We start from the raw sequence: 25,623 nt of genomic DNA on the forward strand, positions 1-25,623 counted from the left end.
GGAATAGCAGGGGGCTGAATTTCTGTCTGCCACGTACACCAGCACAGTAAAAAATTGTTGTCAGCACTGGAAAACTGCCCATCATGTGAGTGGGTTCAGCAGACGACGAGCTGCAGGACATGGGCACAAATCCATCTGGCCGGGAGAGGGAAAATGCCAGGGAGCAGCACTCAGCATCCATGAACACACCACTCCCTCGGCAACGGCAGAAAACACATTAAGAACGCTCGGAATGTTGCGTGGGGCACTTGGCCTCCTTCCTCCCCATTCCCACGGTTCTCAGTCCCCGGGCTGTCCCAGACAAAGCAGCCGAGGATGCTCCGGGCTGCACCATCACCCTCCTCACACCTGCTGCCAGCAGCATCCAGCGGTGCTGGCTCCAGCTGCCCCCTCCATGCCGCTCCACCTTTTCCTTGTGCCCCGGGCTAAGGAAGCGACCCGCAGGAGAGGGGTGCGCGGTTCAGGGGGAAAGCGCATCGTGCCGTGCAGGGCTTCCGAGAGAGCCTGTCTGGGCATCCCCGGAGCCCCACGGCCCCGTGCGGCCTCACAGGCAGGTGGCCAGGGCTGGCAAGGCTCGGCTGGCCGTGGGTGGACCCGGTAGCCTCGCCACGCCTCCCGCCATCCCGGACAAGCCCCGGCTCCGGCGGGATCCGGCACGGCGAGCATCACCCGACCCGCAGCGGGGACGGAGGGCACGGAGAGCCGCGGGCCATGGTAAGTTCGCTGCTGGGGAAAGCCGGCTGCTTGTTCCGTCTTTTCGAAGGCAGAAATGCTCCAGCGGCAGCTGGAGGCTCCGAGGAGAGGCAGGAGGGAAGGGGGAAAGGAGCAGGGCGCTGCGGTTAATCAGTAACGCGGGAGCTCCGCCGGCTGCTGCTCCATTTCCGAAGGCAGCGCTCTCCAGGCTCATTCCTCTGCAAGGAGGAGGGAAAAGGTCCCCCAGCAGCGACCCTCCCCACATTCTGTAGGGCAAGGACGACCACCCAAGTGTGCTCCGTCTGCACAGCCCTGCAACACGCCCGGCCCGGCTGGAAATCGGCTTTTCCATAGCAGCAAAAGCCCGTGGGCCTTGTGGAGTGCACCAGTCCAGCCCTGCCCGCTCGCCCAGGGCTGACTCCTGTACTTTCTCCTAGGTGGAAATTCCACCTTTCATTAGGAAAAAATCCTTCCCTGGGAGGGTGGTAAGGCCCTGGCACAGGGTTCCCAGAGAAGCTGTGGCTGCCCCTGGATCCCTGGAGGTGTCCAAGGCCAGGCTGGACAGGGCTTGGAGCAGCCTGGGATAGTGGAAGGTGTCCCTGCCCATGGCAGGGGGTGGAACTGGATGGGCTTTAAGGTCCCTTTCAACCCAAACCATTCCAGAATTCTATAAAAGGGAAGATTTTAGTTAGAGAAAGAGGGTTCAGATTCTCCCAATTTTCTATGCTGTTCCTTTCCCTCAGCTTCACAACACATCTACTTGGTTTCCTGCTGGCAAAAAAAAAAAAAAAGAATCCCAACTTTTTGGCAGTTGAGAACCAGCAGAAGAAAACAAAATAATTTCATTTCCCTAATGAGAAGAGTGTGTTTTAAAGGAGTGAAGGCATTAACATGCCATCTTGACAAAAGCAGCAGGCTGGCCAGTGTCCTGGGGTGGAGAAGGATGGATTGGAGCAGGATGGAGGGCAGGGGGAGTGCTCCAGGCAGAGGGTTTGCCCTATGGCACAGCCAGAGGAGCTGGCTCTGTGTGCTCTGTGGGCCAAACCTCAGCCTCTCCATGCCTTCCCCTGGTGCTGGGAGGAGCTGGACTGGAAAAAGCGCCGGGGGCCATCCTCCCACAGAGTCACAACGGAGAAAAAGAACAATTACACCAGGGAGAAAAAGAACAATTACACCACGTCCCTTTGTTGCTCTGCCCAGGGAAGGCTGGTTTGGAGCCCATACCCCTCTGCTCCAAACAACTCCAGCTTTTACCTTTCCTCTTGTTAGCACCCATAAGGAGCAGGTTTCAGCCCCTGGTCCCAAATCCTGGTGCAGCCCTGCCCTATTCCCATCAGAGCCCCCAGGGGTGCCCCCCTGGCAGCGCCCTGTGCAGAGCCATCCTCTGTCCCCACGTTATCCAGTTGCTAAGATACCTGTGCCCGGCTTATCACACCATCAGCAGGGAAGGGCAACGGCTCAGGGTTTATTGAGCTAAGTCGTGTTTACTCACTGCCTTCCCTCCCAGCCCAGCGCTCCGTTGACATTTGGGGGGTGGAGAGGGAGTGACAGAGCTGGGGCTGGCAGGGGATTGTCCAAAATATGCAGAGGCAAGGAAGGCCTTCCCCAAAAATCCTGCAGCTGCAATGCCAGGGGGAGAGAAAGTATCCCACCCCACGCTAGGGTTCAGTGACACCCTGGCACTCTCCATTCCGTGCAGTCTAAGGGCCATGGATACACAGACATGTAGGCATCCACTCAGCCATGGGAATAGGGTATCACCTTTCCAATCTTCCCAAAAACATGCAAGAACCACACACAAAAAACATCCGTTTCACAGCTGGTTCTTTGGTTTTATACATCCTGTGAACAGGGAAACCATAGGAGAGGATGATTTGCCTCAGTTGTTCTGTTGTTTAAGGTGCCATTTCTGAGAATTGATGCCCAAGCAAAGTATCTCAAGGGGCTGCTGACCAAATACCCTTAAAAAACTGGGTCAGATTTGTCAAAACTCGTATCTAGCTTGCTACACTTGGCTCTACAGCACATAAAAGAAAATAAATTGCAAAGAGGCCCTTATCATCATCACCAACTGGAAAGATCAACTCACCCAAATCTGCCAGAGCTCAAGGACTTCTCAGGCACACGGCTAGATTCTTGGGGCTGTCCTGTGCAGAGCCAGGAGTAGGAGTTTGATGATCCTTGTGGGTCCCTTCCAACTCAGAACAATCTGTGATTCTGTGAAAGAATTTTAATTGCCAGAACATAACATTTCAGAGAGCAGTGCCCCTCTGCACTCTCTCCTGCCTTCCCCGCTGAGCCAGAGCAGAGCTGGCTCGGGCAGCCCCCATCCCCAAGAGCTTCATTTTGGTTTCATCTCTGTCTATAAACACTCCTCAAAGCCAAGAACTGCTGCTTCCCCACTACCACCCCTTAAAAACTAAGTACCAGCAGCTCTGCCCAAGGCAGAGCTCAACCACAATCCCTCCCTCTTGCCCTTTGTTCCTCACAGGCAGAAACAGCCTCTTAAAATCCATTGTAATATAAAGGAGATGGAAAAAGCAGCTGAACTGCAGCTTAGTGTGACTCATCTCTGATCCACACCACTTCTTTCTCCTCAAAAGCAGGCTCACAATAAGTGAATGAATAAATAAATAGATAGATAAATAAATAAATAAGCCCTCCTGCTTGGAGAACCCTAAAGCAGCTCTCAGATCTAGAAATGATCACAAGAGATTCAGCTTTTTAAGCTTTTTTTTTTTTTTTCCCCCAGAAGATTATATGTAAAAGAAAGTGTATTTTGGAGTTTAACTTCATGCAGGTTATCATTTCTTAGTGCCTCAGGCACTGTGGGAGGTGTTGCAGGTGAGAGGACAGAAGGGACTGGCTGGGCTTCCTTGGTACATGCAGGATGTATTCCAGGCTGGGAGCAGAGGACATTGATATTCCAACCCTCCCACCCACTCTGCCGCTACCTCCATGTTCCCATAACTCCACCACCCATGGGCTGCCTCACTGCTCTAAACATCTGCTTCATCCCACTTCTGCCATGCTGACCTGCTCCTCTTCACTTTCCTTTCCTTGCCAGGCAGGAAAAGCCCACAGGCTGAGCACAGAGGAGAGGGAGCAGCTGCTGCCAAACCTGCGAGCTGTGGGGTGGAACGAGGTGGAAGGAAGAGATGCCATCTTCAAAGAGTTCCACTTCAAGGACTTCAACCGGGTACGAGCACCAGGGGCATCGAGTTTTACAGCTGGGTTGTGGAGCAGGGAGTCCCCTCTGCAAAGCTCAGCCAAAGCAAGCCCTCCATGTCTTTCCTGAATTGGAATGGCTGAGCAAAATAACCTGTCCAAGACACCAAAGTGCTCGACCCGGCACAAAGTTTGTCTGGGAAACACTCCTAAGGAGGAGGAAAACCCATAGAAAACTCCCAGAATATCCCAGGCCTTGCATTTGGTTGGCAGTGTAAAATTAATAGTAATGGGGTGAAAACCAATATGCTGCAGGGTAAGTAGTTCAGAGATAACTTTCCTTCTTACCCTTCAGGCCTTTGGCTTCATGACCAGAGTGGCTCTACAGGCAGAAAAACTGGATCACCATCCCGAATGGTTCAATGTGTACAACAAGGTAAGAAACACAGGTGGTGGGGACAAATCAGAGCACTTCAGGGAGAAGCTGCCTTTTCTGAGGGATAAAACAGAAGCAGCAAGTCCTGTTCTCATCAGCAGGACCTCTTCCCTCAGCTGTTACTCCTGTATCACAGCCAGCCTACAGCTATCACAGATCCTTTCCTCCTCCTTTTTCCCTGTCCAGCTGAGGAGCAGCTGCCGTAGGCTGGCACCAGGCTTGCTTTTTTAAACCTGTATCAAGTAGCAGCCACAGGAAAAGCTTCTGGGGAAAGAGTGAGCTGAAAACGGGCACAGGTGGCTGCTGTGACCAAGGCAGAGGTGGCAGTGACAGCTTGTGGCCAGGATGAGCTGTAGGAAGGAGAAAATCCAGGCAAAATGCCAGAGCACCTCTGCCACCCCAGGGAATTTTGCTAACAAGTTTGGAGCTACTGCCTCATCAGATGCAGCACTGGGAAATCCAGCCCTGCTGTTTCTGACAACAACCCTCGGCCTCTCTGTCTGCTGTAGGTTCACATCACCTTGAGCACCCACGACTGCGGAGGTTTATCGGAGCGAGACATCAACCTGGCCAGCTTCATCGAGCAGGTGGCAGCTTCCCTCTCCTGACCAGGGATCCACGCAGCCAAAAACCCTCTGTGCCACTGTGTCCTGCCTAGATGGCTGCACCCAAAGCATTTTCCCACTTCCAAGCTAGATCCTGGATCCAGACAGCCCGGCACCTCGCCAGCCTCCCCAGCGCAGCTCAGATGGATGGAGGCACTTCTCAGGGTGCATGTATCCATCTCCAATCTTGCAAATTCCATCCTTAAACCCTTCCTTAGCCATGTGATCCCACACCCACCTGCTGAGCCTCTCACCAGGAGTCAGTCATGTCATGAGTCATGGGATGGTTTGGGTTGGAAGGGATCCTTAAAGATCACCTCCTTCCACCCCCTGCCATGGGCAGGGACACCTTCCACTATCCCAGGTCGCTCCCAGCCCTGTCCAGCCTGGCCTTGGACACTTCCCAGGGATCCAGGGGCAGCCACAGCTGCTCTGGGCACCCTGTGCCAGGGCCTCGCCACTCTCACAGGGAAGAATTTCTTTCCAATATCCCATCTAAACCTATTCTGTGTGAATCCATCCCCCCTTGTCCTGTTACTACATGCTCTTGTAAAAAGTCCTTCTCCATGTTTCTTGTTGGTTCCTTCAGGCACTGGAAGGCTACAATTAGGTCATCCCAAAGATTCTCTTCTCTGGGCTGAACAATCCAAATTCCCTCAGCCTTTCCTCATAGCAGACGTGCTTCATCCCCTCTGATCATCTTGGTGCCTCCCCTGGACTGGCTCCAACAGGTCGATGTCCTTTCAGAGTCAAGTTACAGCACTGCACCATTAAATCTGTCCAGAGCCTGCCCCCATCCAGCCCCTGTTGTTAGTCCTTACCTCCTGGGATGTGCTTTCTGCCTAAAACGTGTTTCGTGAGCCCTCTGGCTTCTCTGTAACCAAGCAGCAAGGTGCTGTGCAATTTGTCATTGCTGTAACCCCTCTCTAGCAGTATTACATCCAGGTCTCACCCCGACTGGAGCCAGCCTTTAGTAGGATACCACCGAAAATGTTTACAATAAACATCTCATTTAACCTGATGGCTCTTTGGAAAGAGGCCTCACTGATCAAATGATACCAACAGGTTTTCCCAAGGGCAGGTACTGCCCTGACTGCTCTCCAGAAGGTGCCTCTGCCACAGAAAAACTTCACACAGAAATGGCAGGTGCATTCACCTCAGAGCAATTGGGGTCTGAAAGACAAAGAGATGATCAAAGCCAGGGCAGGTAAAAATTGCTCCTGTAAAATCACAGCTGGGGCACAAACACAGGCAAAGTACAACCAAAAGGCACAAAAGCAGCAAGGCACCAGGGCAGGGGCCACTTAGGGTGGAACACTTCCCAAAAAGAAGAAGGGTGGGTGGATTTGGTGGTCCACGATCTTCACTGATACAATGAACAATCCCATGTGAAACCAGCAGCATCTGCTTTCAGCACAATAGTCTGGGGAAAAACACTACAAACACTCAGTTCAGGTATTTTTTTCTTCTCTTTTTTTAACCCTTTAAAGTTCTACAAAGTATTGATAGAAAATCCATAGCTCTTAAAACTTCCAGCATCCTGGAACATGACACACAAGATGCAGACATGGACACCACCTTCATTTTGACAGGACAGAGCAGTCCTCAGGCAGAGTTAGTAAGATTCATAAACCATCCTCCCTGCCACAGACCAGGCTGTGCATGAGAAAATTCCAGGAACAACAGGTCCCCATTCATTCAAACAAGTACTGAAGCAGAAAAAGAAGAGCTCAGTGAGCCTAGATAGCCAAAATGCACCGTTTTAATACAAACCCATTTTCACCAGCTCTCCAGCTATTTCAGCCTCCAGTTCAACAGTGGCAAATCAAAGCAAACCAGAAAACTGCCATCAGATTGACTCATCCCATTTGTCCATTAAAAAGTCCTCATGGATTTATTGGGCAAGGTATTATTGTGTTGTACGCAACCCTTCCGCTCCCTTCTTCCCCAAGTCATCAGAAAAGTGCAGATGAAATCCATGGCATGAAGACACACATCTCTTCTTGGTCCATCCCACTGGATACTCTTCATTCTAGTACCTAAGAATAGGTGAATCCCTTGGGAGTGCTTTCTAACAAGCAACAAATTGAGCGTCCCGCTTGGAAAAGCTGAAAATCCCACAGGAATTAACAGGGGCAAGGATCCCCCCCAGGTCTAAAAGTACCGTCCAGTTTCAGATCATAATCCAGTTCATCAAATTCTTTTTTTTTTTTTTTTTTCATCTTTGAAACAATCACACAGCCTCTAAATCCGCTTTTCCAAGACCATTTGGCATGATAAAGTAGATGTAGATTACATGTTAGGTGACAAGGATGAATAAAAACTACACACCAGGGAATTACAGTGGCCTATTCCCGACCACAGGATTACATTTACAGTGTGGGACAAATACACATGGAACAATTAAACCCACAAATATTATTAATAAGCAAAGCCCAGAATAGAATACATTGACTTACAAATAACATCTTCAAAAACATCCAAAAATGTGAAATGGAGCACTGATCTGTTAGATCCACCTAATTCCTGGGAGGAAAACACAACCAGGGAAGGAAGAGAAGGGAGTTTTGCTCTCCTTCAACCTACCCTAATCCACCCACCCTTTCTTTCTTTTAAAGCAGAAACAGAAAGAGTACCTCCCCTTTTTTTTTGTTTTGTTTTGTCAAATCTCGGTTCCAAAGAGAACCATCACAGTAGCCAGACGCTGAAGACTGTCTCCAAAGTACTGCAAACTCAGAGATACAGTAATGGTCACATTGGCAAGACCTTGAGAGAACAAACAGGTCCAATACAAACTGCCAGAGCTGATACCACCATCAAGAGACTCTTGGGCAATTCAATGATTTCAAAAGGGCTCAGAGACTCACATGAAGTAATCAAGCTCAGGGCAGATGGCCAAAATGCTTGTGTCTCTTAGCACAGGGGATAAAGCTGTTGGAAAGCCAGGATCCTTCCCACAATGGCTGGGCCCAAGGCTGCGCTGGTTTGTGCAGGAGCTGGTCAGTGACCTTCTCATTCCTTAAAATTCCTGTGCTTCAGCTTCAGGCCACAGTAGAGAGATGCCTTCAGATGCCCTGCACAGGGCTGTGCAGACACGGTGTGAAGTCTTCGCCTCTCTGCTCCATGCAAAAAGCTCAGAGGAAACATGGGAAAGCCCTGCAGGATTAACTAGAGAGATTCTGGCTTGTCCTTGCCACAGGAGCCTCACAAGGAAAACTCTCACCCTAAAAACGGTAGGGAAAAATAGGAAGGCTGAGCCACATGCCCATGGCTGGAACACCTCTGACTTGCTGCATCCTTTCCTCTGCTTCTCCCAGCATCTCTGTAATACTGTGAAGGGACTTGGCTCATTGCAACTACTTTCCTACCTAACAGGCAAGGGTGCTTCCTCTGAGGCCAGCCTGCCTTTGAGGTTTGTTTTCAGAATTAGTACCATAAAGAAACGACCACAACCAAGGTCATGGTCAAACAGCTGAACCCTCCAACCCTCCCTGGCATGTCACAAAAAAAAAAAAAAGCCAGAGAAGCATCAAGGCACAATGGTGAATGCCCTTTTGAGAATGTGCCTTAAAAGAATCAGTGCAAAGAGCTGAGATTACTGCTATTACAAAAGTCACCTTTTTGATACTAAAAGACCGTGGTAAAAAAAACCATCTGTGTGCACGACGTCCCTGGCTGTGACATGGGCCAGGGCCTGGCTGGCTCTGCTACAGCATTGTGAGGGGACAGTGTAAAACCTTCAAGTTCTGAACAGTGAAATGAGCTTTGCACCTCCCTCCAGATTTGTGCAAGGGAAAACAGCATTCCTGGGTGGTCAAGGCATGTCTTCTTCAAGAGGCAGAGGAGCAAAACAGCCACGATGTACCCGGGGTTTTCAGTACCATCCAGTTCCTCTCCCTACGCCACCTGCTTGGTTTCTATTTCTGCTGTTGTTCCAAGAGATTCCAGAAAAGGATTTTGTGTTGCTTTTTTCTCCCCCTCAGCAGATATTGATTGCAGTCTCACTGAGATCTCCAGAGGGGATTTCAAAAGGAGGCCACTACCTTCCCTCTGCCAATTTATCAGCTCTGCATTACACAGATATAAGGCTCCCAGCACGGTCTGTTAAATGCAGCAGCCTACACGAATACTCAAGAGAAAACAGAATTTCCAATTTACTGTCTACCATTAACTTCCGGGATGACTGGAGCCATGGAACACAATGTGAGAACTCGAATTTAACACTTGGCTGGACACTGGCTGAATACCAGGTCTGAGGAGGAGAAACAACATGGAATGAAGTGACATGCAGAATACCTGAGGAATTCGGAGCTGTGGAATGGACATTCAATTCACCATCAATAGCCATGATGAAAACAGGCAGGGGGGAGGGAGGAAAAGCCCTAAAACAGAAATTGGGCATGAAAACAATGCAGATTTCAGAACAGACTAAGACAGGGAAGGATTTTTTCCAGATCAAGCCACCCTCAGGCCTGCAATTGTAGGAACAAAGGAACTGCAATCTCTTTCCCTAGGAAACCTTTGGAACCACCCCAGTGCTCGCTGGCAAGGCACCAATTGTTGCGCTACAGTCAGTGGTGGCTGGGAGAGCCATTCATGTGCTTTTCACTGCTGGGAACATCCGTGCTGTAGAGGCCATCCAGGTAGGCCTGGGAAATCTCCGCTACCAGGCTCCTGTCTGGGACCGACTGTGCCATTCCATAGATGGCTCCCTAAGCAGAGAAGAGCAGGCTGTTACACAGGAGAAACACCCTCAGCCCAAACCCCCCCTCACTGTGTGCTGGCCTCCTCACCATGCCGGTGGTCTTGGCGTTGAGGTCCTTCATGATGTCCTGGATGCTGTCCCTGACATCCTTCAGGAACTGCTCAGCAACGCCAGGCTTCGTGTGCAGCTGCGTGATGCAGAGATGGATGCTGGGCAGGCAGGGCAGAGGGCAGGGATTAACCACCTCCAGCACACACAGCTCCACATTTTCTGAGCACCCAACAGCAGCTGAGCCCTTCTGTGGCCAGTGATAACTGTCTGTCTCCTTAAAACAGACTCTCACTAAGGGTAATCCCTGCTAAATGCTTGCTAGAACCAGCTCCTTCTTCCCTCCTTCCTGACTTCACAATTAGGTTAAAGTTTCTCACCTCATTCCAGGTACCTCTGGTGAGAAACATGCAGCTGCCCGCAAGCATGGTGACCCCTGCCATCATTTCCCTCTCCTTCCTCTGCAGCTTCTAAGCCATCACCAGAAGGAAACACCCACCTCTGAGCTATCACCTCAAGCTCTCTGGACTTGGCTTTACATGGCCAGTTAAAATTTTTTTCAGTACAGCTGCATCTGGGAGCACTGGCCCCCTTTGCCCACAGAAGCCCAACTTCCCACTTAAGGAAAGTCTGTGACAAAGATTAATTTTACATTAACAATCATTAGCCCTTCACTGCTGTTTTAATTTCCTTCATCTTCAGTGGGCAGTAAGAAGACAAAAACAAATAAATTAATCTACAAACCCTCAGTTAACTAAACATGAGATAGAGCCTTGGTTATTTATATTCCTCTGATTGTATTACATAGAGGTAAATAGAAAGGGAGCCTCAGATATGTCCTCTGCCAGGCTCATTAAAATTACTATTACTTTATCCTCACTGCTGTATAATGGCAATTACAAAAGTGATTCCTGCTCTGCAGTGGAAAATTCCACATACAATTTATCAGCTATGGACAAGAGTACTCAGCAAATCACGAGAGCTACGTGGCCTGAAGTTGACCATCTTGCATACCCTGGCTACATCCATCACTCTCTGGTCTCCACATGCTCACCTTGGTGGGAACTGTAGGACATTCAAGTTCCATCCTTTTGCAGCTAAAAAATTAGATAATCGATAGATGTCAAAAGTGTCCGAGCCAATGGAGAGGACAGACACCTCTGGCTTCCCAAAAATGAAGATGCTGTCGATTTTTCTCAACCTTGAAAAGAAGGAGGAGAAAAGAAATGACTGATCAGGGTTACAAGGTTCAGACATTCTGTCCACCCAGCTGGAGCCTTAAAGGATAAGCTACAGAAGGGAACAGGTGGTAGCACATTCCCACCCAAAAATCATGCACCCAGCCCGGGCCATTGGGACTTCCCAGAGGATCTGGGTCATTACATACCCTAAAGTCAAGTAAACTCAGGAAGAAATGGAAAAGAGAGAAGACAGAAAAGCAGAGAAAGTCAGCTCTTAGATAGCCAGCTAAGAATCCCAACAAGGAAGAGTATAACTCTTTCTTTTATCCTCCCTCCAGATTCCCCCTCAGCCATGGCTGAGGCAGAAGGAATTCTCAAAGCCAAGCTGAATAAAGGTGTCTGCACCCCTCCCATCTGTGTTCCTCAGCTATCTGGGCACAAACAAATGTTCTCCCAGAATTGCCCAGTAGGTCCCCCCAAGAAAGTACCAGGGGAAAACAAAAGCAGTTTGGGAGGAGGGGTCCAGCCCAGGGCTGAAGAGCAGGATCCAAACTCTGAGGCACCCACGTACTCAGACTCGAGGAAACGGGCTGTTGTAATGATCCTCTTCGTAGCCTCCACGTAGCCCGACTCTCCGATGTGCAGCAGGGTTGCCCAACATGCAGCTATGATCCCACCAGGCCTGGAGCCTGCCACGGAGGGGGAGGCATAAATTCCCCCTTGCCAGTCAGGGGCTATGAAGAACTGGTACTTCCTGTACTCCTTGTCACTGTAGAGCACCACTGAGGAGCCCTTGGGAGCGTAGCCATACTGCAAGGGGCACAGAAAGGGTTAGAAAGCAGCAAGAGGACACAGGAATGTATCCAAGCCCTCCCCAAGATCCCATTTGTGGATCTGCTGGAGAGCAGAACACCTGGGACAGGCTGGAGCCATGGGCAGAGGCTGAGCAAGGCAAAGTGCCAGGTCCTGCCCTGGGGTCACAGCAAAGCCCTGCAGCTCCAGGCTGGGGGAAAGCTGGAGAGGGCCTTGGGGTGCTGGTGACAGTGGCTGTACATGAGCCACCATGTGCCCACGTGGTAATGGCACCTGGCCCGGATCGGGAACAGTGTGACCAGCAGGAGCAGGACAGTGTTGGGGGCCCTTGAGTGCTGCAACCAGCTCTGGACCCTCACAGCCCTGGAGAGCCCTGGAGGGGCTGGAGCGTGTCCAGGGAAGTGAACGGAGCTGGGAAGGGGCTGGAGCCCCAGGAGCAGCTGAGGGAGCTGGGAAAGGGGCTCAGCCTGGAGCAAAGGAGGCTCAGGGGAACCTTCTGGCTCTGCACAACTCCCTGACAGGAGGGGACAGCCAGGTCAGGTTCTGCTCAGAAGAAACAAATAACAGGACAAGAGGACACAGATTCAAGTTGTACCAGGGGAGGTTAAGGTTGGAAATCAGGAGAAATTTCTTTGTGGAAGAGGAAAAAGGGGCTGTCAGGGTTGAAGGGGCTGCCCAGGAAGGTGGTGGAGTCTCCATGCCTGGAGGTGTTCACAGAATGACTGGTGTGGCACTCAGTGTTCTGGTCTGGTTGATCAAGTGAGGACTGGTCACAGGTTGGACTCAACCTTAGAGGTCTTTTCCAGCCTGAGGAGTTCTGTACTTTAGCACATTGCACAAAGAACGTGAACAGAGCATCCCCTACCCCTGCACCTCAGTGCTCCTCCACACAGTAAGGAAAAAAATGCCTGAAGGCAAGGATGACAAGAGGAATCACACCCCAAAAATGTAAGCACTGGAAGACCCTTTTGCCCTTTCCTTACCTTGTGGGTGTCAGCAGAAATGCTGGTCACACCTTCCACACGGAAGTCAAAGGGACGCTTTAGGGGGAACCCTGCCTTGTCCATGAAAGCTATAAGGAATCCACCCAGGCAGGCATCCACATGGAAGGGGATTTTGTACTTCACTGCAAGCTGTGTGTGAACAAGAGATCAGAGAACAAAATGATGTGGCTGGGGCACCCAAACTCCAGTCAGCAAGATGAATTTGGCATTTCACAGTTAAATGTTCACTGAACCCTTTGAGAGCATCACACCACTCTCAAGGTGATGTGGAAGGGCTGGCTGTTTGTGGGATGCCTTTTCCTGCACACAGGAAAAACCACGTGGCATTTTTGGTAGTTTGCTGTGTTTGCCAAAGGACTGTGACAACATTGTCTGAAAGGAGTACTCTCAATAAAGTAAAAGGGCATGAGCCAAATGAACAGAAGGTCAGAGGCCCTGGCTGGTCACATACAAAATAAATAACTGGAGCACAGAGAGGAAAGAAATCAAGAGGTGTGTTCAGAAAATAAGATCCCAGCCCTTTCACTCCTACTCCCTCCAAGCATTCCTCAGACTTCCACATCAATTTTGCTACAACCAGCAGGCCCTAAATCAAAGCCTTTTCACCAGGTGAGCCATTTAGGTGTTCTCTCCTTTCAGGTAGCAAGGAACGAGCACTTCTGGTTTGTCTCACATTCCCCCTCAATCCCAAGCTGCATCCTACCTACCCTGCTGTTGGTCAACAGCTCATTTGAGGACAGTAATAACCTTCCAACCAGTGAGATCCCCCCACCAAATCCACTGCTCAGCATCCTGGAACCCCTCTACTCTTCTTGTGCTGGTTTTACTGCTACAACACATAAGTTCCTGCAGGTAGGGGTATCCTACCTACCTCTGCCACCTCTTCAATGGGGTCCATAATTCCATGTGGGAACTGGGGAGCAGAACAGACCAGCATGGCTGTGTTCCTTGAGATAGCTCTCCTCATTGCCTGAAGATTTAAAGAGAGAAGATGCTCACATTCCATTTACCAAGTGCCATCCTGCCAAGAAAGATAAAGAGTAAGAATATGCAGAGTCTGGTCTTAAAAAACAATGCATAAAAGTGTACAGAGAGGAAAGTAATGAGCTACAACCACTCATCATCCACTTAGAAATACCATAATATTTTCATTCACCCTCCTCTGAAATCTGGGGATATTTATGAAATACATAAATTACCTGAGTCTGAATGAATCCCATGGGACAAAGGGATAACATCCAGTTATTTCAAATACAACTTCATCTGCAATGACAGGCACTTACTTGTGCTGTTTTTCATTGTTCCCAGAAAGTATTCCTCCCTCTTTATCCACTGACTTGCTACCTGGATGGGTAGATTTCTTGCCTAGTTGCTGTGCAATGTTAATTCCCTCACAGAGAGAGACTAAAGGGATACCTGAACATCCACTTCCATAGCCTTGGTCAGTGGTATTTGGATCAGCTTCATCCCAAAGTAGTGTGCTGCCTTGTCAAAGGCCGCATGGGCACTCACTGGGACCAACCTGGAAAAGGAACAGATCAAATGAATGTAACATTTGCTGTCTCCCATCTCGAGTGGCAGTGCCTGAACAGCCTTCATTAACCCTGTTTTCTGAGGCCTCATATCATTGTCGGAGCCTTAAATGTTGAGAGGGAAGAAAAGAACCACCAGTGTTTCAATTCCTTTTACATTTTCCCCTCAAAGCAATTAACCAGAGAAATATTTTCCATGCTCTTTTCCTAGAAAAGAGGCAGCACATTAGAGACAGCAAATCCTCCATTAGCAGTGTAATAATTAGCACAATTCCTCATTTGAGCTCCAACCAGCCCAACTCCAGCCTCAGAGTTTTCAGGCTAAGCTCTCTTTGATCTGTATAAATCAAACCCCTTGAATACTTCAAAGGGCCTGACAATCTCTGCTCGAGAGCAGAGCTGATCTGAGCAGGCTGTCTAGAGCAGCAAACAGGTATTGCCAAACTACAGCTGCTCAGCACAGCCCCCAGCAACATCTGTGCCCCCCCCAAGCTGCTTTAAAACTTCTTGTGCTTTTGAACTCTTCTTTCCACACAGGTTTCTCTCCTCCAGACAGGGACAGACAAGGAATAGGTAGCAATGAGCTATGAAATGAAGGATTATTGAGGTCCAGCACTTGGCACAAGGGGGACAGTAAATCTCACAAGCCCCCAAAGAAAAAAGCTGCAGTGGCACCACTCACATTTCTGGCTGTTTGATGCCTCTCTCATAAGCCAGGTCTCTGTATGCCTTGCAGGCCATCAGGATGCTCTCAGTCCCCCCCGATGTCATCTGTCACCAGAAAAGAAGCAAACAAGGAAAAATAACAATGGGTGGTGTTGCAGAAGGGAAAAGCAAAATGGGGATGCAGGCACAGCAACTCTTGCCTCTGCTTCAGAAGTACACAGGATGACTCAGGGTTTAAAGAGCAGGAGAAGCCACTGAACAGCAAGAAGCAGCTGACACTCAGCTTGAAAATGCACTTTTAAATGTTGAATCCTCCATTTAAATGGGACGAGGGAAAGGGAAAACAAACAAAAAGTATAGAATTCCAGAGCCCAACAGGAGGGGAACCACATTGCAGTCACCTCACCTCACCAAACTACTGGTACTTAAGCTCTTGATTACCTGGGGATTGTTTACCTGCATTACAGATTAATTATGCCACGTATACGGAAACAACAAAGTTGATTCTGTGTTAAGTCAGCTGAAGTCCAGCAGGGTTTATTAGGTCTGGAGCAGTGCCATGCTGAGGCACGGAGTCAGCTCAGGGCTGGCACCACTCCTGAGCCACAAAACCTTCCCAGAAACTGGAATGCTGCAGGACTCGGAGCTCTCTCCCACCTCCGCTGTGCAGAGGCCAGCCAAGGTCTCCTCAACACCAGACCTTCTGAGCCCTCAGGGACACAAGAAATTTTACACCAGGAGAAATTTGTGCATTCCTCTCCCCAGCCAGTCCCTCAGGATCTGCACCACCCACTAACCCTGCTGTCCCAGCCCTCTTCACCCTGACCACAGGGTTTGCATCACGAGGTGGAAGAGAGGAAGGCACACACAGGTTTACTATTGCATACTTGAACTCAAGAGCTGGTGCAAATACATAAATTAAACTCTTCACAGGAAGGAATTCCTCAAGTGGGAGGTCTCTTGCAGGTCAGCTTTTACAAGTTCTGGCATGCAGGGGACGCTGGGTACAACCTTCTCTAGTAATATTTTAACCTGGGAAAATGTGAGGTTGGTTTTTCAAGCAGCCTGCAGGACTGGCTTACTGGGTGAGCCATAACCTGAGGATAAGGGGTAGTTGGGACAGTTATACAGAGGTTCAGGTAAATGAGGAATCAAAAATCTACTTAGACTGCTTATGGGGAGCTAATTTTGCTCCTCAGACCTGCTGAACCAACTGCAACTTCCCCTTTTAACCTCTTCCCCCTCAAAAATAAACATAAAAAGGACCCGATCCCATTTGTATGCCTTATGACATCTGGAAGCTTGGGTTTTCCTTTGGGTTTTCCCTGCTGACATGGCTGCAAACCCCGAAAAAGCCTGACTGTGTGACAATGACTAACATGAAGTACAGAGATAAGGAACAAAGTTCACAGCCTGCCAGGATTTGTTCCTACCACCATCCAAGCCAGCAGCAGCTGCTGCCACAGGCAGTGTGGAAGCGACTGTCATACCACAGACAATTCCTGTTTTTGGGGAGAACTTTAAAAGCAACAGCTGTCAGAGATAAAACCTAACAGAGCTTCACACTGGATGAAGACATCACTGCATTAATTGTGAAGCAAATGGATGGCAGCTGGAACACAATGTTTTAAGGGTTTTATGGGCTGTGCCACTCACTTCTCAATGCCCTTTATGAAAAGATCTGTCAGGTTGTGATTACCTTTGGGAAAAAAAACCCAGCTGGTGATAGACTGCCTTCCTATTGGGTGGGAGAAGAGGAATGGAATTATTGCATATTTGTTGCTATCCTTGCAACACTGCTTAGGATAATGATTGTGAAAACTTTGCTAGGAAAGATGTGGGGATCTTGGGATTCGTGTTACTGAACACCAGGCCTGCTCCTTGCTGGGCAGCATTCCCTACGCTCACCTAGATCATCTGCTTTTGAAAAGGCAGCCTCTGTACAGTCTTATTCCCATTTCAATCCTAACACCAAAACACCAACATCTTGCCTTCATATGGAACAAGCCTTTCCTTAAAGTCTGGCTGTATCCCCTGCATGGAAATGCTGAGCCACACAGTTTTTGGTAGGTCAGAGCCAACACTTGTCAGCAGTCAGTCACATGCAGGGTAAGGAAGATGATGCAGGATGGATCCTTCTCACAGGCACCCAGACTGGCATGCAGATGACCACACAGAAAGCTTGTTCAGACAGCTGAAAATCCACCCAAAAAGCTGAATTACAGCCAGCTCAGCTTCCTAAATTGGCCCACAGTCAGCACATTGAAAGTCTCCACCACGGAGAAGTGCCCAAGTCTGGAGCAGCACCTTTAGCCCAGCACAGCTCCACAACAAAATCCTCTTGGTCCACATGGATTATACCTGTGGATGGAGCCTGCTCCTTTACAGGAGGCTTTGTCAGCTTAGCCACTGACAGCAAACTCGTTCTGCTGTAGCCAGAGCCTGAATCACTGTCACAGGACCCAACTTCCCCAGTGCCTGCAGCGCCGGCACCCAGCCAACGCGCAGTGATTCAGCACCCACCGAGAGCTCACACACATTCTTCTCTCCTCTCAATCAAAGTCCACAGGCTCGGGCCATGCCAAGGGGAAAAAGGGCTGGAAACAGGCATTGTTTTAAGCAGTTCTGCAACCCTGTGCTATCTTCAAAGGCCAGGCAAGGTGCGGGGGGAAAAGGAAAGTAAACAGACATTTTGTGCTCTTGGTTTATTTGTTGTTTTGCAAATGGGAGGGGAGAGAGCACAGGGAATAAATATCCCTCCTGCTTTCCAAACTCAGTATATCGCTTCCACTGCACACTCCCTCCAAATCCCAGTGCTCTGGAACCTCAACATTACAACAGCAATAAGAGATATGGTGCCTATTCCAGGATTCCTTTGGCCATGTCACTGTCAAACTGTCAGACATTAAAGAACCACTTCCATCCATGGTCTCTGAGTTTTGCTTCAATTTTCACCCAAAGAAACATCTCCATTCAGACCCTGGAGACAAAGCTGACCAGAAGTTTCACTGAGCTGAACCACCCAATGAATTAAAATAAAAACAAAAAAAGCAAACTACAGTTTATTTCTAGGGTAACAGAGTAAAAAACCACACCACAATCCACTGCATGGTCATAACATTGCGGCAGCCTCCCATAAAACCCCTGGAAACCTGCAGGTTGTAAATTCCACAACTTGTGTCTCTCAAGGTGACCTGCTCATCACTACAGACAAAACCTGACAGATCTGCCCAGTTTAAGCCTCCCTCAAGACAGATCACTCACATCTCCCTACTTCAAATGTGCAGCCAAAATTTGGAAGCCACAGAATTTGGGGAGAAGAGACAAATGGGTTTCTACAGGAGGTTTAGGCTTGTGTCTGGTGATTTTGCCTTCTCACTCCTGTCCTCAGTTGTGGAATAAGTGGAAGAAGAATTCATAGAGAGCTCAACATCAAATACTCACATGTCACCCACACACAGAATTTTTCCCTACACTTCAAAGCTGCCCTTCCTTTTTTAAGTTCAAAAAGCTACTTAAAAAAAAATACTGCAGCTTGCATAAAAGTGGTGATTTCTCCCCAAATTACAGGGGAAACCCAGACAGCCAACACTGCAAAACAAAGCACCTTGTGAACATGAACACATCAGACAAACTCCCCTGCTCCTCTTCTATGTGCTGAGCTTAATTAGTCCTTCCAATTCATTTCAAGAACGTGATTAGAATCTTCCAGGCACCCAAACTCACCGATTCCTGTCTCTTTGCTCTTGCATAGCACAATTAAAAGTAAGAACAATAGTAGTAATTAGTGAGAAATAGGAAGCATCCATCCACTGCTTTAAATTATTACTTTTAAAACTGCTTAAAAACTTGAAACATCTCTCAGAGCAATTTAAGGCAAAGGCATGTCTGAACCCCACCAGGGCATTGTTAGAGCTTTTATGCCCATGTCAACGAAGGAGAATTACAGCCCACATGGCTCAGCTAAAGGCAACTCCTGTGAATAACGCAAGCTGCTCATCTGATTTAACATTCAGAAATGTAAAAAAGACAGTTTTCATTCTGGCATTTATGAAACACCTTCAAAGAGGAAGCTGCCCAGAGATCCTGCTGAGGAGGTGTCCACACGACACAGAGCAGGACCACACAGATATCCCAGGCTGCAGAAAACCTTCAGAACAACATGGATGTGTCACTGGGCTGCTTTTCCCAGACTGAGCAGCAGAATATTACCGCCACAAAGTGCTGTGCAAATCAGAGCACAAAGGAAGTGAAACTGCCTCACCTAGAAGTCCAGACAGAAACTTTTTTGTGCTTTCCATGCAGCACTGACACAGACACCCTCTCCAGAAACACCAAAGAGTTCCATCTGCCTTCAGGGACCACTACCAACACCAATAAATTGGCCAAGCAGCTGCTTAAATCAGGTTAGTAAATCCAGTGGACAGCGGCCTGGCACCACAACACTCTGCCTCTCAGAGGTGGCAGCAAGGAAGTCCAGGCGGGAAAATGGCAGTTGTTCTAAATTTCAACACTGCAAAAATTGAATTGAGTAAGCCAGAGGCCCTCTCAGTAGAATGAGCCAGCAGCCCCTCTTGAACAGACTAGTTTAAAGATAACTCAGAGCATTGGACCCTCCCTGGTTTAGCATTAAAACCTCTCTGCTTTACAGTCTCACCAGTTATAGGAGTAGCACCAGCAGGGCCTTCCCCAAGACAGGAAGCAAATCATCAGTTTGAAAAAAATTCTCTTTTTAACTGAGTTTGTATTTCTCCAAGCCTCCAGAAATTATTCTGAAATGTTAATTCAGTTCTGGGGAGAAGAAAAGAAAGTAAGAGAAGTCTTTGAGCCTAGCTACTTGAAGATACCCACCCACTGCTCTCCATCAGAGATCAGCAACTCTGGACACTTCACAGTCAGGAAGAGCAGTGGGAGGAAGAAAAAAAGTCCACTGGAAACACTCATTATCAGACATGATAATTACAGGGGTGTAATTAATCTTCCGTTTCCGGCCAATCCACATCCCAGCCCTCCCCTTCTCCTTGCAAATGGGGCCGTGTTCAAGCAGCTAGGACAGAATTCCACAGCAGGTTGTGCACTTCCCCCTTTGCTTTGTGGCACAGTCCTCAGGAGCGAGAGGAGGACAGAAGGAAAAGCAGGATTCCCCAGAGTATATTCATGCAGGTCTCACTTTGGCTGCAGCAGTTTTTTACCTGCTCTGACCCTCTCTGAGGCAGCTCCACTTTTCCATTTCAGTGGGAAAACACCCAGAGGCCAAGGCTGACACTTTGACATCGTGTTTTACGCAACAAAACCCAAAGATCCCCGGTGCAGGCTTCAGCAAGCAAAGTTCCCTGAGCACCCATCAGAGGCACACAGCTCTCTGCCTGCTGCATCAGCTGATGTGCCAGCTGCTGATAGAAACGAGTTCCAACAGCTTCATGCCCAGCCCCTGCCCATCTCCAGGGATAATCTCCCCAGTGTTCTCAGCACTGCAAGCTGGGAAGGAGTTGAGAGGTGAAATGTTTTTTACAAGCAAAGAGGCACATTCCTTCTCTAAACTTGAAGGTGGCACAAGGAATACAGTCCTGAGAAGAAAAGTCAGGTCAGAGGGTGTCACCTCCTCCTCTCAAAGGCAATCACATCTTGCGCTCCCACAGAGTTGAGTTCACCTTCAATCCCACTGGGAGTCTGTTCCCAACTATACCTTCTACAAAGCTACTCCAGTACTCAACTCCTTAACACAAGCAAGCCTCCAGCTGACAGGGAAAGCCCACTCAAGGCCAGTTCAGCTCATAAACTCTTGTGTCAACACTGCCTTCCAACACTGAAAGCATCAATTTAAGAACACACACTTGGACTCTTGCTGGGAATTTTATCAAGGCTGTAAAACTGGTTTGCACTGGAAAGCCACATGAACTTGGAAACGCAGCTTTCCAGCTGGACAGCTGACAATCCATGCCATGCCTGCTTGTTGGTAGCCAGCCAGTCAGCCAGCTGGCCTTGCCCTCAAGCTCAACAATCTGGCAGGCTCACAGATTTCCAGCTCAGAGACTAAAACTGAGGCGAGCTTCTCAGAGTGACACTTCTCTGTTCACAATTCCCCACTGACATCCAGCCAGGCTGCATTACACCAGCTCTCTTCTCCAACTGTCATCAAGCCTGTGTCACTTAGGAGTGGGAAAAAAAAGCTGAAGTAAACGGTCTTGTTTAGAGAACTGTTTCTCTGAGTGAAACTGTCTCCCATAAAGCTTCACCGAGAAGAGGAGTTAAGCAATCTCCACACAGCTGGCATGGAATACACCAAAATGAGCTTTCCCTCATGCTCACCTGGAGAGTACAAGGTGCATTTGCACTTATCAAAGTCAAAAATACCCAACATGTTCAGGAGGCTGTCAAAGTCAGGTTACTTACAGCACCACAGGAGTTGGGACCCCCGTGGAAGAGCGTACAGGCAATCCTCACTACTTCTGCTTCCATCTTCCTCAGACCAGGGAATATATCTGGATGGAGAGGATTACTCCAGGCAAACTCTTCATATACCTTTAGAAAACAAAGAGGGAAAGTCAGACTTGCAGATGAAGCTTTGAGAACTCCCCATGTGCATTGTAGAAGCAAATTAGCTGCATTTTACCATAAGAATATTACAGGACTTAAATGTTCCTGCAAGTAAATGCCACAATCTGGGAAACTGAGGGGTAAAATAAAGAAAAAATACATGTTTTCCTAAAGCATTCAGACCTCTGGAGTGATTTTACAGCATAGCACCACCTCTTGTGGTAAGGACAGATTTAATGATTTAGCTGTTTTTAAAGAAGAACGTAAGATACATACTGCAACTGCTTTACACAAATCAGGCAAAAAAAAGTGACTTTGCAGAACTTGTTCTCAAGTTTACTTTTAAGAGGGGGCTCTGAAGCAGGCAGTACAGCACAAATGCCCACCCACACCACAAGAAAAGTGGCTGTGGAAACCAGCATTTCTGCTCATTCCACAACTGTGGACTCACAGGATTCAAGGCTGGAACAGCCTCCTGCAGTCCAGATCAAAAAGCAACTGCAGGGATGTTAAATAAAATACAGCAAAACAAACCAGTGAATAACCAGCACAAACAAAGGGAATGTTTCCACAAAGTGATCCAAGCCGAGGCCCCTCCAGACAGGCTGCTCTGAGCTTTGTTTCCCCAAAAGTGGCACAGAAAATGTCAACATGAGGAAGAAAACAGCAATAGCAACCACCAAATAGAGTCCATTACAGCTGCTACAAACGCTGTTCCCAGGAGCAAGAGGGCCAGACTTCCCTTTCTAGCAAAACAACTCTGGAAAGATATGTACTTGAAAACAAACCTTTAGGCTGTTTAGGTTATTTTGCAGCCTTCTAAAAGGGAGAAGTTCCTGAGCAGGTAAACAGACCTCACAAAGACGCCACTGAATCATGCCAGTGCTCCATTTTCTAAGACTTGGACCACACAGTCATGCCAAAAAATATTTCCCAAAGCTTCTCTTTTTCTCAAACCAAGGGGAGTTTAGTTGCTCAGTGAAAGTTGTTCCAGTACCAGTCTCCAGCTCACTTGTAATTACTAATTACTTTCTCACTCAAAACAGCACTCATCTGATAAGACTCCAGTTATCTCTATGAGGTGTTTCCAAAGGGACGGTTACGTGGCCAGCTATGCTGCCCAAATTGCTACTAATTCCCATTCCCAGACTTAAGTTTCAGCTCTTCTCTATTTACTTGGGGATGCTGGAACAGCTCTGAGGGGTTTCTGGTCACTCTGAAGATGCAAGGTTGGCCTGCTTGCACTTTACCTTCACCAGCAGCTGGGTGAGTTTCTCTTCACCACTGTACACCGTCCCAGAGACTTTCCCATCCTGCCAGCGTACGTCTCCTGGAAGAGAGGGAAGGGCACACGGCTCACAAACACAGCCATTCCCAGCCAAGGTGGAAAAGGACATGGAAAATCCCCTCAGTTCCACAGAGGAGGACTCAGCTTCTGAGATTTCCCCAAGTTTTGTGGCCCAGGGACAGCTTTGTGTGAAGCTGAGCCCCTGGCACAGTGTGAACTTAGCAAACAGCAAGTAAATGATGACTAAAGAGTCAGCACATAACCAACATGTAGCTGGAGCAAGCAGTTATATTAATAAATAATCCACTTAATCCCCAGCAGTCTCCCCAAACTGCTGCTCAACCAACTGGACACTAAATTAAAGGCACTTTCAAAGAGCACCCACCACCACTGTAAGCTGAGAAGGGACGGAAAAGCCAAGTTTGTACTGCTAAAATCCACAGTGCTGGCACCTCGATTTAGTTTCACCAAAACTGGTACTTCCAGGCCACTTCCAGAGGGGAGTGAGGGAGTTAGGATGGGGAAACAGAGGGGACTTTAGGAAAGGAAAAATAACTCAGTGAAGGAAGGAAACAATAATTGAAAACACAGGCAGAAGCAACACTAGCAATACACAGCAGTAGAAAAGAAGGAAGTTATTCCAGGATACTTGACCGTGAAATTGTTTCTTTCTGAATTTGGAGCAGCTGCACTGTTCTAGCAGAAAATTCAAGGCATTTCTCAAATTTGGGATGGGAACAGGGCAGTTGTGTCTTCTCCTCTGCACAGGAAGTCACCGAAATTTGCTCATTAGGAGTAACAAGCACACAAATCAGGGGGAACACATTTACATGAGAGGCAACTCAAATTAAGTGTCAGACACAGCTTGTGTGGACTCAAGCTGGGAGAACATCACCATCACTCTTCCTTAAAAGGCTTTTTCAAGGCACAAACCATTGTCTCTCTTAACTGAGGTGATAGTCTTGGAAAATCCCTAACAATCCTACTTGGAAACCTACTTGCTTTTTTTGATTGTATTTTCTGGGGCTTCACATTTCTGGTAAAAGTCAAACATCAAGGTAACTGCTGAGAAATGCAACCCAAAAAGAGAATTTTCTCCATAAGTCTCCTCTCCTCAGCTCTGCCATTTCTCCATCAGCCTAGAATTCTTGTGGAAGGAACAGAATTTCAATGTAAATTCCTGAATGCAGCATTAGATCTCATGAATCTTTGTCACGTCCAGAAGAAAAACTGACAAAAATTTACAAGAGGACAAAATACTTAAGCTGAAGCCATGAGCAGGAGTCACTGGGACTCATTTAAGAGAGGAAATATCATGTGTGGTGTCTGCTGCAGTACAGACTCACCTTTTGAGCTGTATTCTTTCATCTTCTGCAGCACTTCAGGCTGGCTCATGCCTTGTTCCGGCAGCGCCTTGATATAATCCTTTTCATCTTTCAGGAAGGATAAACTGGAAGTGACATCATTCAAGGCTTCATCAATCTTCTTTTGAATCTAAAAAGAAAGGAAAAAAAGCCTATCAAACAATGGCACTGGTCAAATTCTAAATAATTGCTGAGTGTGTGCAGGACAGGACCCGCTGCCCACAGCTGTGGTGTTGCTGGAACAGACAGAAACTGCTCCACTGGGAGCTTTGACCCCTTTCCTTAGTGCTTGAGAAACTAAAACTCAAGGGAAAAAACCTGCATTTTTATCCAGCAAACCTTTTCAAGTCACAGTTTTTAATCTGTAGAGGTCTTCAGATGCATTGGTTTGTACCTTGCCTCCTCTACCACCACATACACAGTTTAGAAACTCATGAAAACAGAGACACAATAAAGAAATCTCTACCACAGGCACAGTTCAGAGATTTCTTTCTTCCCACCCACACCCTGCACTCAGGAAACTCCAGACTTCTTCTCACAACACATTCCAAAGAAAAGATTCTTCTTCCAGGCAACACAGGTGTTGGGATATTGACTTTTGGACATTGGAATGTCTCAGAGTCAAGGCCTCTTGTCAGCACCTGATAAGTTATCAGGTATCACCCTACCAAAGAGCAGAAAGAGGACACAGAGCAGGAGTGCTCTGGCACAGGGGAGCAGTGTCAGCCCTGAGAAAGGAAGTCTGAACACAACAGGGATTGTATAGAGTGTCCTTTTCTAACAGGCAGGCAAGAAACAATAAGCAGAAGAGAATTTGTCTGGTCAAGGGTTACTCAGGTTAAGAGGTGAAAGCTGGGGCACTTAACAGGCCAGGGATTTAGTCCCTTCCAAAGGGATGTGGGAGAAACTGGAGAACTCCTTCCATCTCCACAGCAAAAGGAAAAAAATTCCTCTGTGCTGCTCTCTCTGGATAAAATTGCCTGGAACAGATCTGACCCGTGGAATAAATGTGTCAATACACCAGCACAGCAAGCAGCAGGAAGTGCAATCAAGTGTGATACCATCATTTACGAGGTAAAATAAACCCAGCTGTGCATTTCTTCATCCAGAGTCATTAACGTGCTAAAACATTCTGACAGTTGTGGTTTCAAGCTTTTATGAAAAAAAATAAAAAGACAAAAAAAACCCCCAAAAAACAGCAAAACAAAACACAAAAAAGCAAAACAAAACAAAAAAAACCCAACAAACAACACACCAGCTCCCAAACTCCCAAACACTACAGCTTGTGTGTCATTTTAATGATTACACAAAGTGCTGATATCCTTCTGCTAACATTTGCTAATAGTTATCTGAGCCCTGAACTAATCATGGCCAGTTGCTTGATTAAAATAATCACATTGATTGATTAAAATTCCACACTGCACAACAAACTCTTGGCCATCTCACACTTCACACTGCTTCAGAAGAACAACTCCAGTTCAATCCTGTCCCTTGTTCCAGAATTAAAATAATTTCCTTAAAATCTAACAATGAGGAAATGTTACTGGAGAATTCACTCACAGCTCAAAAGTTAAAAAGAGGTG

The 25,623-nt window shown here is 47.8% G+C and overlaps 2 protein-coding genes across 2 annotated transcripts in view; one reads left to right on the top strand and one right to left on the bottom strand.

Moving 5' to 3' along the window:
- The first annotated feature begins 559 nt into the window (after nucleotides 1-559).
- PCBD1 (pterin-4 alpha-carbinolamine dehydratase 1) lies at nucleotides 560-5,461 on the top strand. Its single transcript, XM_058841411.1, has 4 exons — nucleotides 560-714; nucleotides 3,761-3,892; nucleotides 4,217-4,297; nucleotides 4,807-5,461. Exons 1-4 carry the CDS (start codon nucleotides 712-714, stop codon nucleotides 4,903-4,905), a joined length of 315 nt encoding a protein of 104 aa, XP_058697394.1. The 5' UTR covers nucleotides 560-711; the 3' UTR covers nucleotides 4,906-5,461.
- A 921-nt stretch (nucleotides 5,462-6,382) lies between these two features.
- SGPL1 (sphingosine-1-phosphate lyase 1) overlaps nucleotides 6,383-25,623 on the bottom strand; it is a 30,134-nt gene continuing 10,893 nt past the window's right edge. Inside the window, exons 4-14 of the mRNA XM_058841409.1 lie at nucleotides 24,023-24,170; nucleotides 22,639-22,718; nucleotides 21,245-21,373; nucleotides 14,868-14,956; nucleotides 14,070-14,175; nucleotides 13,525-13,623; nucleotides 12,633-12,782; nucleotides 11,408-11,646; nucleotides 10,710-10,856; nucleotides 9,696-9,816; nucleotides 6,383-9,614 (exon numbers count right to left, since the gene is read on the bottom strand). Coding sequence (XP_058697392.1) covers nucleotides 9,474-9,614; nucleotides 9,696-9,816; nucleotides 10,710-10,856; nucleotides 11,408-11,646; nucleotides 12,633-12,782; nucleotides 13,525-13,623; nucleotides 14,070-14,175; nucleotides 14,868-14,956; nucleotides 21,245-21,373; nucleotides 22,639-22,718; nucleotides 24,023-24,170 — 1,449 coding nt within the window. The 3' untranslated portion in view covers nucleotides 6,383-9,473. The remainder of the gene's footprint in view (nucleotides 9,615-9,695; nucleotides 9,817-10,709; nucleotides 10,857-11,407; nucleotides 11,647-12,632; nucleotides 12,783-13,524; nucleotides 13,624-14,069; nucleotides 14,176-14,867; nucleotides 14,957-21,244; nucleotides 21,374-22,638; nucleotides 22,719-24,022; nucleotides 24,171-25,623) is intronic.

This window comes from Poecile atricapillus, chromosome 6 (genome assembly GCF_030490865.1).
Source record: "Poecile atricapillus isolate bPoeAtr1 chromosome 6, bPoeAtr1.hap1, whole genome shotgun sequence".
Taxonomy (NCBI): Eukaryota; Metazoa; Chordata; class Aves; order Passeriformes; family Paridae; genus Poecile; species Poecile atricapillus.